This window comes from Phyllobates terribilis, unplaced genomic scaffold, assembly GCF_046119375.1.
Source record: "Phyllobates terribilis strain yellow unplaced genomic scaffold, ASM4611937v1 Scaffold_9__5_contigs__length_417890890, whole genome shotgun sequence".
Classification (NCBI taxonomy): domain Eukaryota; kingdom Metazoa; phylum Chordata; class Amphibia; order Anura; family Dendrobatidae; genus Phyllobates; species Phyllobates terribilis.
In genome coordinates, this window is record NW_027362769.1 from 203,642,553 (window position 1) to 203,661,740 (window position 19,188).

Sequence of the window (19,188 nt, forward strand, 5' to 3'; positions counted from 1 at the left end):
TCTGCCTTTTACACAGTGGACCATTCCCTCTTACTACAGACTCATCTTGGCATCACAGACTTGGCCTATCCTGGATCTCCTCATACCCAACAGACCGGACATTCAGCGTCTCCCACTCACACCATAACCTTCATCTCGCCCCCTATCTGTCGGTGTCCCCCAAGGCGCAGTCCTAGGACCCCTGCTCTTCTCCATCTACACCTTTGGCCTCGGACAGCTCAGAGTCCCATGGCTTTCAGTATCACCTCTATGCTGATGACCCACAGATCTACCTCTCTGGACCCAATATCTCCTCCTTACTAACCAGAATCCCACAATGTCTGTCTGCTATCTCATCTTTCTTCTCTCCTAGATTCCTAAAACTTAACATTGATAAAACTGAATTCATCATCTTTCAACCGCCTCACTCAACCCCCCCATCTGACCTATCCATCATAGTCAATGGCTGTCCACTTTCCTCAGTCCCATAAGCTCACTGCCTCGGGGTAACCCTGGACTCTGATCTCTCCTTCAAACCTCATATCAAGACCTCTCCTCTTCATGCCGACTCCAACTCAAAAATATTTCCCAGATCCGTACATTCCTCAACCATGAATCTGTAAAAACCCTAGTGCATGCCCTAATCATCTCCCGTCTTGACTACTGCAACCTCCTGCTCTGTGGTCTCCCTTCTAACACTCTCGCACCCCTCCAATCTATCCTAAACTCTGCTGCCCGACTAATCCACCTGTCCCCCCGCTATTCCCCGGCCTCTCCCCTCTGTCAATCCCTTCACTGGCTCCCCATTGCCCAGAGACTCAAGTTCAAGACCCTAACCATGACATACAAAGCCATCCACAACCTGTCTCCTCCATACATCTGTGACCTAGTCTCCCGGTACTTACCTGCACGCAACCTCCGATCCTCACAATATCTCCTTCTCTACTCGCCTCTTATCTCCTCTTCCCACAATCGCATACAAGATTTCTCCCGTGCTTCCCCCCTTCTCTGGAACTCTCTAACCCCGACACATCAGACTCTCACCTACCGTGGAAACCTTCAGAAGGAACCTGAAGACCCACCTCTTCCAACAAGCCTATAACCTGCAGTAACCACCGCTCCACCATACTGCTGCACGACCAGCTCTACCCTCACCTACTGTATCCTCACCCATTCATTGTAGACTGTGAGCCCTCACGGGCAGGGTTCTCTCTCCTCCTGTACCAGTCGCTGACTCATTTTTGTTCAAATTATTGTACTTGTTGTTTGCCATGTATACCCCTTTTTCACATGTAAAGCGCCATGGAATAAATGGCGCTATAATAATAGTGATAATCTGCTGATAAAACACAACTTTTTACTTAACCCCTTCACGCCATTTTCCGATTTTTCCTCCTGTTGTTCCAAGACCCATAACTTTTATATAACCATATGAGGGCTTGTTTTTTGCAGGACGAGTTGTACTTTTGAATGGCACCTCCTTTCATTTTACCACACAGTCTACTGGAAAAAGGGGGAAAAAAATTCCAAGTGCGTTGAAATTGCAAAAAAAAATGTTTCACAATTGTTTTGTTTTTTTATTTACTATGTTCATACGTGGTAAAACTGACCTGGCAGTATGATTCTCCAGGTCAGTACAAATATGTAGATACCAAACGTATCTATATATATCTATATTTTCATTCATTCAAGTGGTGAAAATAAATTCAAAAATTGTATAAAAAAAAATGTTATAGCTTTTGACGCCAGACTTGTAACATTTTAAGTTTTCAGGATCTGGGGCTGTTTGGGGGCTTACTTTTTGCACCCTGAGCTGATGTTTTTACTGATACGATGTTTTGATTGCCTCTTGCTGCATTTTATTGCAATGTTGCTGAGGCCAAAAAAAATGTTTAAATAAATTAATCCGCCATTTACCAATCAGATTAATTTATTTTATATTTTGATAGATCGGACTTTTACGAACGCAGAGATGCCAAATATGTGCATTTTTTTACCTTTTGTTTTATTTTTAATATGGCAAAAGAAAGGTGATTTTATTTTTATTTTTTTTTATATTAAACTTTTTTTTCTAACTTTTTACAGTATTTAGTAGCTTGAAGCTGTGATCGTCTGATCGCTTGTGCTATGCATAGCAGGGCATCAGCACTTGTTGTAAAAGCCATTTCTGGCTCATGGATAGAGCATCGAGTGAGCTGGATAGTTACAGTTGTGGTGATGTCTCCGAGAAGCGGAGATTGGAGCTGGACACTGGAGAGAACGGCGGTAGGGGAGTATATTAATACACGCACACTATATTACATGCACCAATACACATAATGAATAAAAAAAAAAAAAACTTAGTGGGACAGCTTTTTTAACTCTTTGACAAACATTTTTAACTCTTTTTCTTTAACTTTTCTATTGAAGCCTTTACTAGGGATGAGTGGACCCGTAGAAGTTTGGGTTCTGAAACAATAGGTTTGGTGAAAAACTTATTACTCAAGAATGAAGATATTAACCTAGAAATTAGATTGATAAAGTATCATCTAATTTTTTGTTTTCTGCCAGTTATGGGGGGCAGGGTTCTCAGACCCCACTGATCGACCAAACCCCTATTCTGAAGCTTGTGCTCAGCAGGCAGAAGCACCGAGCTCCTACAAACGCCATGTATGGGAAAAAAGGTCTAGGACTTCGGCAGATTCTCCCCTCGGCATTCCAGAGCAGTTTTTTCAGCAATCAGTGAGGGTCTCAGGACCAGGACCCCCACCAATCTGCAAGAGGCATAACATACATTGACAGGGAACCATGGAACCTACACTGAGAAAAAACAAAATAAAGAGTAGCCAAGCCAAGAAACTGCTGGTAGACAAGTGTGAAAATACTTACAGGCACCATGATCTGTTTACAGCCAGAACTTAAAACCGTTTCCTGCAGCATTTTATCCGAAATGCCGCTAAATAGAATATGTCCGGGAGGAAGACTGGCTAAATGGAGATTAAATAAACGTTTAAGTTCATTCATGGTCAGAACATACTGCTTCCTAAATGTAGTCTCCACAAATGCCACCAGTTCTTTAGCCACCAGGTCCTTCTCTCCGTTCACTGACTCTTCGGAGTTCTCATTTGTATGGACGCCATTGACCATCCCGTTATTGAAGCTTTCAACCATCCCGTTATTGAAGCTTTCATACGTCGAGGTGTCCATGCTTTCGTCGTCGCTCACAGGCTCCTCTTTGATGTGGACGTCCGCCACGACAGTCACGCTGGAGGTCAGTTTGGTCTGTTCTTTCTTTTTCTGTAAATCCTTTTCCAACCGCGCCTGGTTCTCCTTGGCTTTGGCTCTGGCCAAGTTCAACACTTGGTCCCCGGTGATCACAGTGGATGAAGCTCCTGAATGCAAAGCAAATGTAATGGTAAATGAACTCCATATCTACTGCTATGTACACTCATTATATATTAATGAGTATTAGGACCCTGGTACTTTTGAAGCAGCTTTTAGATTCTAAAGCCAGACACGCGGACATTTTCTGATGGACTTGTCGCTCACAGCTGGTATGGAAAATTGGTCATTTTGGATGCCAATGCTTAAAGTTTAGAAATCACTGATCTATTGATGTCCTGATCTGTGGCCTGGTCTGGATTTCCACCTAAGGATACCATGGGAGCTGATTATCCATGATTGATTCATGACAACTCAACAAATGGCATGAACTACTTTCCACCGAACAATGACCGTAAAAATTCCAACATGGTAGATTATTTTTTTAAGTCTGTCTTTTTAAAGAGAAGAATAACGCTGCTGCAAAAATGAACCAAGAATATGTAACATCACCTCCAATGTAGATCAGGTAGAGATCAAACTTCAGCTACACCCTTCACATGGATATTACACCCGGAGTTCAGCGACCAAGGGTTAATAAAGCGGGATTACACATGGACAATAAAATCCTTAATTGAGCCTGTGCATATCCTCTTATGGGGTTTAAGACAAGCCTAATAAAATAAGATTATTCCAGAGAAGATAGTTGCCGGCAAAGAATATAACAGGGAAGAAAAGGGTAAAATTAGGTTGACTGACTGCAAACTTTTAGATCCTGCGGTGGATCAATCATGGATCATCAGCTACCAGGGTATCGTTGTCTTCAAGGACAAATCCAGAAACAGAAGCTCAGGGATATAATTTTGAGCAAATTCTTAAGTTTTAATCCAGATACAAACTAGAAGACAACTATCAGTCATAATAAAGCATGAGTAATGTACGTGGCTAGTGAGGGACGACTAGAAATTACAATAGATGTACATCAATCCGTACATTTGGGACCCACATAATCCATGCGAAAATCAAAACTGAGATTTCAGAACATTACCTGAAGACGTTTCTGTCTTTTTGGACATCACATCTTCTTTAGACAAACTGAACACTTTCTCTAACCTGCGAAGGAGACAGACATCATGTAGGATGGGAAGATCATCGGACGTTAGCTGCCACAATGGGCGGTTTATACATATAGTCAGGAATGGGAGATCCCGAGACCCACCGTCATGATCACCCATACACAACTAACATGATTTTTGTTTTAAAATGATGTAAAATCCCTTTTACTAATGTGCGGTTATCTGGCACGGCTGCCAGGCTGCACTGCCATAGTGATGGCGCCCCCGAGCCTATCGGTGGGGGTCTTCCTATCACTTAAAATTCAAAGAATTTGAAAAAAGTTGTGCAACATCCGGTGTCACAACGCAGTTTTCTTTAAAATCAGATATGGCCATCAGTGGCCCTCGCGGTGTGGTATCAGTGTGGCTTTGGATCGCACCATTACCTCTACATGGTTATGTATTCTAAATATTCTAGATCACAAACTCTACGGATTGTGATCAGGATTTTCTCTTCACTCCATGAAAATTTGGGTTAAATTCTTTAAACGCTTACAAATAAAACTGTGAAGTTATTCTATTTCTGATCCTTTCTGCTTAGAACCAAATGAATCAAGGAGAATATATTTTTTTATATCACATCCATATTCTGAAGTCCATGGACATACTGGGAGCCATGAAAAGCAATCACACAAACATGGCCACCTGCCCTCACCGGTGATTGGGAGGAAACCTGTTCTTCTGATCAGCAGAGATCTTACTACCATAACCCATATGACACTGATAGGCAAACCCTACAGAGATGGTGAATTATTATCAGTGAGGCAGGGTATGTTGTAATGACGCTCCTCCAAGAGGGAAATTTTTCTGACAAGATTGGTTGAATCCGCTTTTCCAGATGACAGAACTGTGTCTACAGACCGGAGGTTTCCCAACCAAGGTTTCTCGTGAGAACTCCAACTCTAGATCTTCCTAATCGGTGGTCCCCAACGTAGATATGTGCCATCAGATATTGTGACGCCATACTTACTTGGACTGTATACCTTTCCATAGCATAGACTGTCTCTGGACCACATCTGGATGCTTCTTCATAAAATCTTCATCAAAAGGCAGCATAAACTCCCAGCCTTTGTTAATTCTGGCTATGGCCATCTGGTCCAGGAAATCCTTCACGTCTTCTTGGCAGAGCTAGGGGGAAAAAAAGACAAGAATGCAACCTATGTTCTTGTATTAATGCTTAGCAGTATACATACTACGATTACTGTTAGATAGGAGCAAAGTGATTTGCAGAACCGAGTCAGTGATCCGTGGCCACCGGACAGGAACCTGATGGAACCCCTGGGGCCTCCTCTGCCTAATAGGTCGGCACAATGTCATGCGTGTCACTAAAACCCTACAAATCAGGAGGCGGCAGGGATTGTGGCAGGTATGAGGTGGTTCGCTGACATGGTCGCTGGACTAGGGTCTGGTCTCTCCCCCCCCCCCCCCCACTGGATGTGAGATGGAAACTGAAGTGTGTTAGTTGTAATCAGACACAGCTCTGCAGCAGAGCGGACGACTGCAACTGCAGATGTGTTTGTAATGAGACAAAGATCAGTTTTACTGAGTGTGATTATAACTGTCAGTTATTACAGGTCTCACACAGGTAACTCCTCCTTTTAATCTGGAGGCGGAATCACATTGAGATCTATGCCCGTCAGATATATGCAAATGAGTTGTTAAGATCTAAGAAAAATGTGTATTTCTCTGGAGTAAGACATCGGATTTCAGATATCAGGGTGTCAAGTTATTCAGCTTCCTATGACCTGCATGTCCATATAGACTACTTAGGAGAGTTGATCCTACTGACAGATTCCTTTTAAGTGGTTACATGGCAATGAAGTTGCTGCTAGAGGCAGGTGCCGGCTACATAACACAGCCAGCACCCATAATATATGAAGCTGGCTCAGCTCCTAAGCCATCATACATCTGCACCTGACGTGTGATCACCATTTACATCACGTCACAAAGGGATTTAAAACTTATTTCTAATAGAACGGCTCAGGCAAGTGCGTCTGGCCCCACAGTGTATACAATGGTTGGAATACGTCCATCACACCTATTCCACACGGCAGTACATTTACAGCCATCTTACCTTTGTCACAGTGGCCACCTCCTTCCGCACCACCCAGCGATCTTGTGTGAACTTCCACATCTAGAAAAGACAAGATCAGTAGTGACAATGCTTTGCTCAAAGTCTACATGGTACATGCTACAATTATTAGGCCACTGTCCTGCTGAAAAGAATGGTGCGGCATAATGTGAATATGTGCACGGTGCGCAAATAATACTGCAAACAGGAGCAACTGGAATTTTTTTTTTTTTCAAAAGGGAACGAAATTAGCAAATGTACATCTTTAACCCCTTCACGACGTGTGGAGTATATATACGCTACAGTGTTGTGTCTCCCCAGGTGCTGAGCCCGCAACCTTCCCGGCACATGACATCTGATCTGATCAGCAGTTGAGCACTCTTGTTACACACAGCCCTGCCATATGTAACAAAGGCGATTGGACGATGGTAGCTTCTAGTCTCCTAAAGGGACTATTGAAGCAAGTAAAAAAAAAAGTTTTTAAAAAGATTTTAAAAAATATATATATAAAAGTTCAAATCACATCAAATCAATCAAAATTGAAGGGGGGGGTGGGCTTCAAAACAAAACAAAAATAAATAAAAAATTACACATTTGTTATCACGTTCAGAATCGCCCGATCAATATATAAAAAGAATTATTCTGATCGGTAAACGACGTAATGAGAAAAAAAAAAAAATCAAAATGTCAGAATTACGTTTTTTTGGCTGCTGCAACATTGCAATAAACTGCAAGAACAGGCGATCAAAACATAATATCTATCCCAAAATGGTATCAAAAACGTCAGCTCGGCACGCAAAAAATAAGTCCTCACCCGGCCCCAGATCACAAAAAATGCAATTTCACTGCACTTGAATTTTTTTCCAGTACATTACATGGTAAAATCAATGGTGTCGTTCAAAAGTACAACTCGTCCCGCAAAAAAACAAGCCTCACATGGCCATATTGACGAAAAAATTAAAAAGTTATGGCTCTGGGAAGAAGGGGAGCAAAAAACTAAAGCACAAAAACGGAAAATGGCCCAGGTGCGAAGGGGTTAAAGGAGCATTCCTATCTTATTAAGTAATGGCTTCTTGCTAGGATATGCCATCACTTCATGATCTCTTGGCTCAATACTAAGAATAAAGAGGCTCAGGACAGCATCCCCTTTATGTGTTTTTCCTGCTCAGCAGCGCCCTCCCTACCACATGGCTGTGAAGGGAATTGCAGCAGGCCCCATTCACCTAACTGGAGAGGTCTTTCAGCTTTGGCCATTAGCATAGGAAAAAAATGTAAGGGACTGCAGCCTCAATCTATGGGGGTCCCAGAGGTGAAACCTAACTACATGCCAACACTTAATGAGACAGGTATGCCCCCAAGTGATCGGTGCAGCTACAGGACATGTATAGTGCAATAGGGCCGAAGTAAAAATGCATTAAAAAAAAAATCAAGACAAGCCTCACATACAAAATCCAATGTCCGATATGAATATGAATGACCAAATCTCTGCAATATTTAAAGCGCACTAGTCCGTTCACACAAATAGTGTCAAAAAGCCTCATGTCTTACTGCCCTCATCCCCCACAAATTAAACAGCGTTTGGTGCACAAACCAGTCTAACATGTCCAGATTCTCAGTCTCTGTAACTTGCTATCCAATCTGTGTGCGGGACTTCCTCTTAAATCAGCATTCTGCTGGCTCCATAGGTGCTGGAACTTCCTCTCTTTTATTTCCCATAATGCAAAGCTCCTGCCCTCAACTGTAAGCCAACTTCTCTGTGCAGTTTAAAAGAGTGGTAGCAGAGAGACAAATATCAGTCCCAGGTGCTGTAATCCGTCTGGGGGTCTCTGCTGCTGGAGACGGATTACACTTGACAACAGGCAGTGGATAGAAAATTGCACAGTAGGGAGACACCTAGTGGCCGTCACAAGTTGTCTGAAATTAAAGTGACCATTTATGTCTTCATTTGAAGGGTTTTTCCCCTTAATATCGCCAGTCATTGTATTGCTCTGTATTATGTCCTAGTCATACTTACAACAAAATCTCTTCCACGGCACAAAACTTCAGCGGAGACCCCACTGTGGGGACTGGACGACTCTTTGGGGTACACAACATCACTGCAGGAAATCACAGAATAAAGATTTATTTTTTCCAGATTAATTTAGAAAATAAAAGAGCAGATTGGATTCTCCGGGCAACAAGGCAACTTTCTGCCACTACAATGACGGACAATATTCCATTAAAGTAGGAAAATTCTACAATTTTAACTCTAGGTCAAAACATATTTAGGACACAATCGTGCTTTAAAAGAAAATCTAACAAGATCAAATACTGTTATATTAATGTATATCATCATATGGGGGGGATCAGGTGCAGAGTTTGCTGTAAACTTCAGCCCTCACCTCTTAACCACCCAGTTTCCTTGCACCAACATCGCCACCTGCTGTATGCACCGCAGAACTGCAATAGATTCGGTTCCTGCTGCCATTAACCCCATGAGATTCGCAAATGGAATGACTTTAACTGCAGAGACAAAAGTGTTAAAAATTTAAACAAAGACTATTGTAAAATTTGTATACAGTGGATTGGTCATTGGGAAGGTAAGCTGTTTGCAAACGTACAAAACTTTGAATATATAGAATTAAAGGGATTAACCACTATCGGACACCCCCACCTAAGTCATATCAGGGCCGAAATTGAAATAAAAATCTATAGTCCCCTCATCCTGCAGCGGCGCCATTCCAGCAGTGTCGACGCCACTGTACCCAAGGTTTCGCGATGCTATTGTGTCATGTGCCGAATGCAGCCAACGCAGGGAGCAGCGGCCCCACGGCAGGAAGCAGCGGCCCCACGGCAGGAAGCAGCGGCCCCACGGCAGGAAGCAGCGGCCCCACGGCAGGAAGCAGCGGCCCCACGGCAGGAAGCAGCGGCCCCACGGCAGGAAGCAGCGGCCCCACGGCAGGAAGCAGCGGCCCCACGGCAGGAAGCAGCGGCCCCACGGCAGGAAGCAGCGGCCCCACGGCAGGAAGCAGCGGCCCCACGGCAGGAAGCAGCGGCCCCACGGCAGGAAGCAGCTCCTTATCAGCACTTCTAGTTGTGGGTTTCCCGCTCTTCGTCCTAGGTCACACATACCATTTTTCATCAAGATCTTGATCTGATCAGCCAGCGGTAAAGTCCTCAGTTGAGCCATAGATAACACGTTGCTTGGAGCCACCGGCTTTTCACTGTACGGGGAAAAGTACAGAATTACTCAGAAATCAAATACATTTTTGCAATTCTGGCATATTGCAGTCCACAGACTATAGGGTGAGGATGTATAGAATTTTTCTACATAAAAGATCGATGATCTAAACTGAAATGATTGGACTTTTTTTTTTTTTAAAGGCATTTACAGTAAAGTATAAACTGTACTTAAAGGGGTTGTGCGTTGTAAATAATTCCAATATCCACAGGAAAGGTGATAACGTGTTGATCAGTGGAAAGATGACCTTTCAATCCTGTACTGATCGGCAGAATAGGGCACTTTTGAGCCCATTAGCATGGAGCCGTGCACATGCTCGGCCGCCCATCCATTCATTCATTCTCTATGGGGCTGCTGAGTGCTGCACGTTTTTTTTTTCCCAGCAGTCCCATAGAAAATGAATGGAGCAGCGGTTGTGTGTCCGATCTGTTAGTCCGTTTTATAATCAGGACAAAAGTTCCCAGATTTGCTGATCGGTGCAGGTCCCAGCGGTCGGACCCCCACCGATCACCAAGTTATACTACCATGTAGAGATCCTGAGATTTCCCTTTGTGGATTGCTGCTCCACCTCCCCTATTCAATGCCAGTGTCAAAAATGCGACTGTTAATTGTAGACAGTCAGTAAGCGGTATAGTAAATTCGCTATAATTTCCATAAAAAACATTATGTGAAATCCGATGGGTGTCCCGTCATTCAGATCCAATCAGTTTTCTGATCCCATACACCGCCTAGGTGGGAACAACACGCGATCCCGCAGTCAGACACCAAATGATAAAACATTCATGGCAAACGAAAATGAGAAAGTACTTACATTTCTTCCTGAACGCTAGGAGGCATCAGCATCTGGAGATACTCACTGACATGAAAAACAAAGGGAACGGTGTAAAAACTGAATAAGCATAAAAACTACATTGTTCCTGTAGGAACATATTCTTTTATTACATATGCTATTTTATCACAGCACCTATAGTGACTAAAACAGGAAAAAAAAAAACTTTGAAAAACGTTTACACATTGTACGTTTGCCGCTAGAGCCCGCAGCGCCGGCCAGCGTCGACAGAGCCCGCAGCGCCGGCCAGCGTCGACAGAGCCCGCAGCGCCGGCCAGCGTCGACAGAGCCCGCAGCGCCGGCCAGCGTCGACAGAGCCCGCAGCGCCGGCCAGCGTCGACAGAGCCCGCAGCGCCGGCCAGCGTCGACAGAGCCCGCAGCGCCGACAGAGCCCACAGCGCCGGCCAGCGTCGACAGAGCCCGCAGCGCCGGCCAGCGTCGACAGAGCCCGCAGCGCCGGCCAGCGTCGACAGAGCCCGCAGCGCCGACAGAGCCCACAGCGCCGGCCAGCGTCGACAGAAGACATAAAACCTTACCTGGAAGATTTCATTAATTCTTGGTTTTCAGTCATCGTTTGATTTTGGCAAAGCAGATATTGTTTTTCATGTTCTGATCGACTGTCCTAAAAATAAGAATAATGTGCAAAAAAAATTAGCTTCTTCTCAGTAAATTTAGTTGCATCTTTTATGTTACGTTGGGAAAATCTCCCCCGTCTACCCCTGACCTTTATCCCACAGTAATGAAGATGCACCCAGGACTCCTCCGCTTGCTTTTTCTGCAGAAATTCATAGGATTGCGCCCTCCTCTGTTTGGCTTGCTCAGTTTCAGGTCGGGAAAAACGTACCTGCAAGGGGATAAAGCGACATTTACCAAAAGAACTGATCAGAGCGGCTTCTGAGAAGAAACACAGCATAACTCATTCCTACACTGCCTTTACATCTTCAGAGCTAAATATCCCAATAATTTGCATTTATTAAGATACTTTGCATATAAAATAATTTTCCAGCATAACCTGCTGGAAAAGGTAAGAGGAAAAGCGAACATGTGCAAACAGTGTCCAAGACAGCAAAACGACGGAACCAACAGACCCTGGGACCCACCGAGCGCCATTAGTATGTCTTGTAGGACAGACATGACGCAGAACGGGGTGTATTATAAATAAATGGAGACCAAGACGGAGATATAAACTGATCCTAATACTTGATACAATGCTAAGAATATGAAGAGTTGCCATGTAAGACTTACAGTTACTTGCTTGACGTCATCCTCACCTTCATCCTGGGAGGAATCACCAGCAGCTAATAAGACAAAGCAATAAGTAGTTGATTAGTTGTGGAAATGAGTGGTCAAATCTATGTTATGTACGCGGCATTACTATGGCCTACCATCGTTTGCAGCTTCCCGCTCTCGATATTTGCTATCCGCTTTATCTAAATATGTGAAACTGGGCCGTAACTGCAAAATCCCGTGCAGAGGAGTTACGTGAATTTCACCTGCATCGGAGAGGAAAAAAAAGGAGTGGACAATCCCTTTAAGGACTATACAGATGAATATTGATAAGTTGGGATCTCCACCACTTTGTAAAGGGAAGGAAAATAATTCCCAGGCATAAAGCAGCACTGCTATTAAATGGTATTGGATACACTGCCACCAGGACAATATGCAACGGTCTCCGGCGCCTCCAGTCCTGTAGTCCCATTTTTGTTTGCAAACTGTCGTGCAGCAATGACGTGCTGACCGTGTGAGTTTGGCCGCTGCAGCCAATCACGGTCATTAGGGGGTCACCAGCTGTCCATGCTACCATCACCACTGAAGCCAGTCATTGCACCTGGTCAGCAAGTCATTATACAAAAACCGGCAGGACCAACGTGGCGGAAGTGCTGGAGAAGTGGGGGAATTAACAGGAGGGTAATTATATTAATTCATGGATTTCTCGGCTCATTTAATAAAAGTTACAAACAGCTGATTGTGGGGAAACCAGATGTAAGACGTCCACTGACCTGATAAAGAAAGTTCAACCACAACGTACCTTTTCGATAAAATCCAACCGCATAGCGAGAAGTGCTGCCCGCAGCTTGTATGGAAGAGAAAGTCTGTTTGTCCATAAGTTTTCTAGAATGAAATTGGTGAGATAAGAAAAATAAAAGATAATATATAATATTACCCTAAATTACTTGCAGAAGTGAAACATCGGGTCTGTAGTCTTTCGTAACCTGCAATTCCCAACATGAAGAGTAACAAACCCAGTAATGTTTGGGGGACTTGTATAATGCCCCATGATTATATCCAAGGAGAAAACAGGTGACTTGAATTGGAGGAGATCGGGAAACATGAAAGGGATGTACTTACCATGTACCTCAGCCTGAGCTACATTATAGACACTATAATACATTTTATATATACACAGATTATATATACACCGTATACACACACATTGTATATATAATGTGTGTATATATATATATATATCTAAATCACACACGCACATTATACACATTATATATATGGTGAGAACAGTGAGCTCCGTACTTACGAGGAGTAGGTGCTGGTCTCATCGTTGCAGGTGCCATCTACATTTAGTGCAATCTGTTCGCCTTTACTCCGACAGTAATTTGGGCTCATTGTGTTAATGGCCATGTCAATTTCCACCTGAAAAAGCACGCAGAAGGCAACGTAAGAGCCGTCAAGCTCTATAAGAGTCACTGAAGGTGACAAGTTCATTCTCTTTATCTCCCACCTTTTGTTGCTTTGGTTTAATCCTCGCTGAGAGATGTGGGACGCCATCATAGTTCATCAATGACGGTCGGATTGGATACTGGGAATAGGAAAACAAGCAATGTTCCACCGAGCTCTGTTCACACAATCAGACGTCCTCCATTTGTGACAAATCCAGTATTAAAAGGAAAAAAAAAAAAATCTGCCATGGTTTTTGTTTTTTTTACTTTGTTCTTACTGCACTCACTGGGCTGTAAAAATTACAGCTTTAATGTGTTACTACTTTGAAAAAAATTCTGATTTATTATTATTTTTGTTTGTTTCACCATTTTTTAAAGACCCATAACTTATCTTTTTCTTCAATGGGCTTGTTTGTGTGTGGGGGGGTGCGAGCTGTAGTTTTTATTGCTACCATTTTGGAATACGTATAACTTTTTGATCGCTTCTTTATTTCATTTTTCAACTGAAAAATTAGATTCTGGTGGTTTTTTTTTTTCTTTTTTACTGTATTTTCTACAGCAAAGGCAATAATAAATTATTTTTTTTTTTACTTTTAATATGTTCAGAATGGGAAAAAGGAAGAGTTTTAGATTTTTTGGGGAAGGGTTTTTTCTTCTTTTACACATAGTGTCATGTCCACTGGACAGCAAGAACAAAAGCACTAGAAAGAGAACAGCGGACATTGGCAAGTTTCACGTACTTTACTTTTGATATTTTAGCACATTTCCAGCCCCTTCTACAGACGTGCAGATGTGGTGGTATCTTGTACTTGCGCCATTTTTTTTTATTTTTTACAGCTTTAATATGTCAACTAGAATAGCAGAGACGGATCCTAATGAGAGGAGAGGCATGTCCCCCACATACAGCGCCGCTATAGGTTTCCACTATATAAAATAACTACTGTAGTAGAAGACAACAGAAAACGTAATGGTGGATAAATGGCGGCAGATAAGATATGATGCAACTCGTTAGTAATCTATGATCACGCCTAGCAGCTTACCTGGAATAAGTACAGCTTCTCCGCCAGGCTTTTGGCCAGATAAACATCAAGCTGCAAAATAAAGAGGGTCAGTAAGGGGATAACAAGGCCCCAATAAGGGCTGTAATAAGGCAGTAATGGATCCTTGGACTGATCCTCACCGAGTGCCTCTTGGACTAATCAAGGTAATTATAATATGGAAGACCCCGAAATTTGGTGAAAACAAAGGGAACTTTGGCTAACCAGAAGGGGTGATGAGAATCGGTGTAAGAAGAAAGATGCAGCGCCGACACCAGCTTATATCGGGGAGTCCTGCCAACAGGATCCCTAAAAATACTGGACCTGCAGACTTTATTTAGGAGACTGGTGAACGGAGTATATACACATACATCTGATAAAACCACCAACTATCATCAGAACGGGGGTCCCGTGGTGCCAGCTGCCCACACAGAGTCTGAACATGTATTCTCCATTATGGGAGGTCCAGAAAGGCCATAAATTATTTTAAAAGGATTTTCCGCTCTTCTGTAAAACTTAACAGTAGGCCATAAGTACCCCAGAAATCACCCTCTGATACAATATCGCCGCTCCAACTGTCTCCGCCTGACTGGAAAAGATGGCGTCACCACCACCAGTTACCTGAGCCAATTAGTAGCCTCAGAGGTCAGATCACTGCTGGTGGGGACTTAAAGGGGTATTCCCATCTCGAAGATCCTATCCCCATTTCTAGTACACATAATAATAATATCAGCAAATACCTCCAATTAGAAATGTAGTATAGTTCTTCTGATTAGATATGTTGCTTACACCATGTGCAGGGCATTGCAGTAGCTTGGGTATCTATGGTTACGACCACTAACAACTACCTGTCACTAAATCAACTGTCATAACCATGGATACCTAAGCTACTGCATTGCCCTGCACATGGGGTAAGCAGCATAGTTAAGCAGAAGAACTATACTACTTTTCTAATTGGAAGTATTTGCTAATATTGTTATTATTACATCTACTACATATTGGGATAGGATCTTGAAGATGGGAATACTCCTTTAATTGCCTCCAGACTGGCGGCAGAGAAGCATTGCTCGTGGGGGCAGGTACGGCTTCCTTTGTAAATTTTACTAACAAGCAAGAAAAAAAACCACCTTTCGCCCTGTAACATTTTGCACATATAGAGGATTATTAATAATGGCGATAGATGTGGAGGTCACAAAGGAACACATATGATGGTTACACTGACCTCTTGTATAATTGGGTCGTCATCTTCACTTTCCATACTACTTTCAGATGAACCAACGCCCTGCTCCACTCCGGACAGAACAATGGTACCTGTAGAGAGTAAATACATTGCGGTGTACATTGACGTCACTCCAACATAAAGCTGTTTTCTCATTTAAATTATGTGTACAGGCAGATGTTGCCTGAAAAAATGCTAAAAAAAAATAATGAATATATGCACTGCAATGTCAAAATGACCTGCTGTGCATGTTGTCCGTTTTTTCTAAGGCCGGATCCTTGTACAATGTTACTGAGGTTTTTAATTGCGATATGTCACATTAAAGTCAAAAAGAAAATATTGAAAGCCTAAATACACTACATTTTACAGGATTCTTTTTTGTGTTTGTGGGTTTTTGCCCCCCCCCAAAAAAGCAGCATGCTGGGAGTATGGACGGTTTTCTGAAGTTTTTCCCATAGACGCATCTATAGGACCTGATACTGAAAGGGAATGTAGATTGTGAGCCCTGATGGGGACAGTGATGATGTCTGTACAGCGCTGTGGAATGATGGCACTATATAAGCAAGTAAATTAAATTAAAAGAATTGACAAATCAAGGTCTTATATATACACTCTCAGCATATTGCCGCAGTTAGGCTATGTTCACACATCCAAACCTGCTGTAAAAATCCGATGCCGACCTTCAGGTTTCGACTGCAGATTTCTGTGGCACATCTAACCTTTGTGGATCTAATCTGAAACACTATTAGTTCATTGAAGAATTGAAAAGGATCCCCCAGCACTTAACTGTTGGGGAAAACCGGGGAATCCACAGACCCCAAGACAGAAACGCTGGGCTCTGATTGTTCCTTAGACAATGAACTGAGCGGAGGTCAAATATGCAGGATCACTGGGGGTCCCGGCGGTCAGCAACTTGTCCGCTAACCTACAGATGACATTAAATTCTGGAGAACCCACTTTAAACAAGAGCAGACATTGAGCCCTGGTAACAGTACAACACCTGACTCACGGAGATTCTCCAGGAAGTCCGGGATCTCCAGCACTGGGCTTTGTCTTGGTCGGCTACTAAGGTTATTTACCTTGCACAGACACAATGGCTATGCTGGGTCCCTGTGCTCTCCATGTGGGGTTTGTGGTGCACGTGGGTCTGTTATGAACTCATCTTTTTTTTCATAGAAGAAAAATTGATAATATACTGATGGTAAAAGTTTATTTTCCTCATAGGCAAAAATGTAAAAAAATAAAGTATACAAAAGTCTGAATGAGGCCTTAGATCAGAGATGTCAAACACAGAGAGAGCTAAAATGAACTTGGACAAAGTCAAGGGCCAAGCAGTATACAGAATATAAGGGGCCCCGCACGGTCCTCCATACAGAATATAAGGGGCCCCGCACGGTCCTCCATACAGAATATAAGGGGCCCCGCACGGTCCTCCATACAGAATATAAGGGGCCCCGCACGGTCCTCCATGCAGAATATAAGGGGCCCCGCACGGTCCTCCATGCAGAATATAAGGGGCCCCGCACGGTCCTCCATACAGAATATAAGGGACCCCGCACGGTCCTCCATGCAGAATATAAGGGGCCCCGCACGGTCCTCCATGCAGAATATAAGGGGCCCCGCACGGTCCTCCATGCAGAATATAAGGGGCCCCGCACGGTCCTCCATACAGAATATAAGGGGCCCCGCACGGTCCACCATACAGAATATAACGGGCCCCGCACGGTCCTCCATACAGAATATAACGGTCCCCGCACAGTCCTCCATACAGAATATAACGGGGCAAGCACAGTCCTCCATACAGAATATAACGGGGCAAGCACAGTCCTCCATACAGTATAACGGGGCAAGCACAGTCCTCCATACAGTATAACGGGGCAAGCACAGTCCTCCATACAGTATAACGGGCCCCACACAGTCCTCCATACAGAATAATGAGCCCCACAGTCCTCCATACAGAATAATGAGCCCCACAGTCCTCCATACAGAATAATGAGCCCCACAGTCCTCCATACAGAATAATGAGCCTCACAGTCCTCCATACAGAATAATGAGCCCCACATAGTCCTCCATACAGAAAAATGAGCCCCACATAGTCCTCCATACAGAATGAGCCCCACATAGTCTTCCATACAGTATAATGGGCCCCACATACACCTCCATACATTATAATGACCCCACATAGTACTCCATACAGAATGAGCCCCACATACACCTCCATACAATATAATGACCCCACATAGTCCTCCATACAGTATAATGGGCCTCACATACACCTCCATACAGAATAATGGGCCCCACATAGTCCTCCATACAGAATAATGGGCCCCACATAGTCCTCCATACAGAATAATGGGCCCCACATACTCCACCATACAGAATAATGGGCCCCACATACTCCACCATACAGAATAATGGGCCCCACATACTCCACCATACAGAATAATGGGCCCCACATACTCCACCATACAGAATAATGGGCCCCACATACTCCACCATACAGAATAATGGGCCCCACATAGTCCACCATACAGAATAATGGGCCCCACATAGTCCACCATACAGAATAATGGGCCCCACATAGTCCACCATACAGAATAATGGGCCCCACATAGTCCACCATACAGAATAATGAGCCCCACATACACCTCCATACAATATAATGACCCCACATAGGGATGGTGGTTCTGGTATCGCAGGCCAAATATAATCACCCTGCGGGCCAGATTTGGCCCATGCGCCAGAGTTTGACATGTATGCCTTAGATTAATGGCCCCCCACGATACACATGGGCTATCGATGGATTCAGCCAACAGTAATGTGTATGAGGGCCCCTGACTGATGATTACTGAGGGAGTCACGGATCAGGCATGTCCAATTTTGAACTGCAGAACCTTAAGTTCTCCCAGAGATGTCTGTTGGTGGCTCGCTCACAGGCCGGCCATACACATTATATGGCTGCTGGCCGAACGATGCTTCATCCAATTAGACAGACATCAGTCTCTCGAGTACAGATAAGCGCTCATTCGGCCGAGCTCCTGTGTTCTCTATGAGAAAACTGCAGACTGAGATGTCGGCCGGTAGCTTATCTCAGGAAGAACAATGTGATCGCAGTCCGAAATCGCACACACCTGATCCACATCTCCCCCGGCCGGCACTCCACACACACACACACACACACACACACACACATTAGGCCGGCAGCTGAACCTGTCAATATCGGCCGACATGAGTGATGTGTATGGGGCCTTGGCAGAACGAGCGCTCCTATATATGGTAGATAGAAAGATCGGCAGAACAATTTGGCTGACAGATCTAAGATGTCTGGGGGCTCTGTACATCTATGTTTAATTCATAGGGCTTCAACCTTTGTGACCGCTGACAATCCTCACAATGACGCAGCCGCGCCCCATCTTGTTTCTACGCAGCGCTGTGAAAATATTTGACTACAACAGGTACTAAAGGTCAGTGTCATTCACGTGATTAGGAACAGGCAACACCAATGTACCTGTGTAAGCCATGCAGGAGGCGAGTGCTACAACCCCAAACCTTCTGCTTGTTATTGGGAAGTCACAGAGGTCAGTAGTTCTGATAAACCCTTTAAAAAGGTCATCTGATGAGTGACATCTCACTGGATGCCCACTGGCCCTGTGTGAATGGAGCCGTAGAACATGTGTGGCCATTGGCTTCTCTGGGAGCGGCACTGCATACGGGCACCCTGCATTCACTTCAATTGGAGCAGA

The 19,188-nt window shown here is 43.9% G+C and overlaps 1 protein-coding gene across 1 annotated transcript in view; it reads right to left on the reverse strand.

Annotated features, from left to right (window-relative positions):
- Positions 1–19,188, reverse strand: part of POLR3E (RNA polymerase III subunit E) — a 33,319-nt gene that overhangs the window by 10,660 nt on the left and 3,471 nt on the right. Inside the window, exons 2-18 of the mRNA XM_073647592.1 lie at positions 15,449–15,537; positions 14,230–14,280; positions 13,252–13,329; positions 13,048–13,163; positions 12,544–12,626; positions 11,900–12,007; positions 11,760–11,812; positions 11,239–11,358; positions 11,051–11,136; positions 10,497–10,541; positions 9,577–9,668; positions 8,847–8,967; positions 8,480–8,561; positions 6,469–6,528; positions 5,365–5,522; positions 4,328–4,392; positions 2,848–3,350 (exon numbers count right to left, since the gene is read on the reverse strand). Of these exons, the coding sequence (XP_073503693.1) occupies positions 2,848–3,350; positions 4,328–4,392; positions 5,365–5,522; positions 6,469–6,528; positions 8,480–8,561; positions 8,847–8,967; positions 9,577–9,668; positions 10,497–10,541; positions 11,051–11,136; positions 11,239–11,358; positions 11,760–11,812; positions 11,900–12,007; positions 12,544–12,626; positions 13,048–13,163; positions 13,252–13,329; positions 14,230–14,280; positions 15,449–15,484 (1,857 nt within the window). The 5' untranslated portion in view covers positions 15,485–15,537. The remainder of the gene's footprint in view (positions 1–2,847; positions 3,351–4,327; positions 4,393–5,364; positions 5,523–6,468; positions 6,529–8,479; positions 8,562–8,846; positions 8,968–9,576; positions 9,669–10,496; positions 10,542–11,050; positions 11,137–11,238; positions 11,359–11,759; positions 11,813–11,899; positions 12,008–12,543; positions 12,627–13,047; positions 13,164–13,251; positions 13,330–14,229; positions 14,281–15,448; positions 15,538–19,188) is intronic.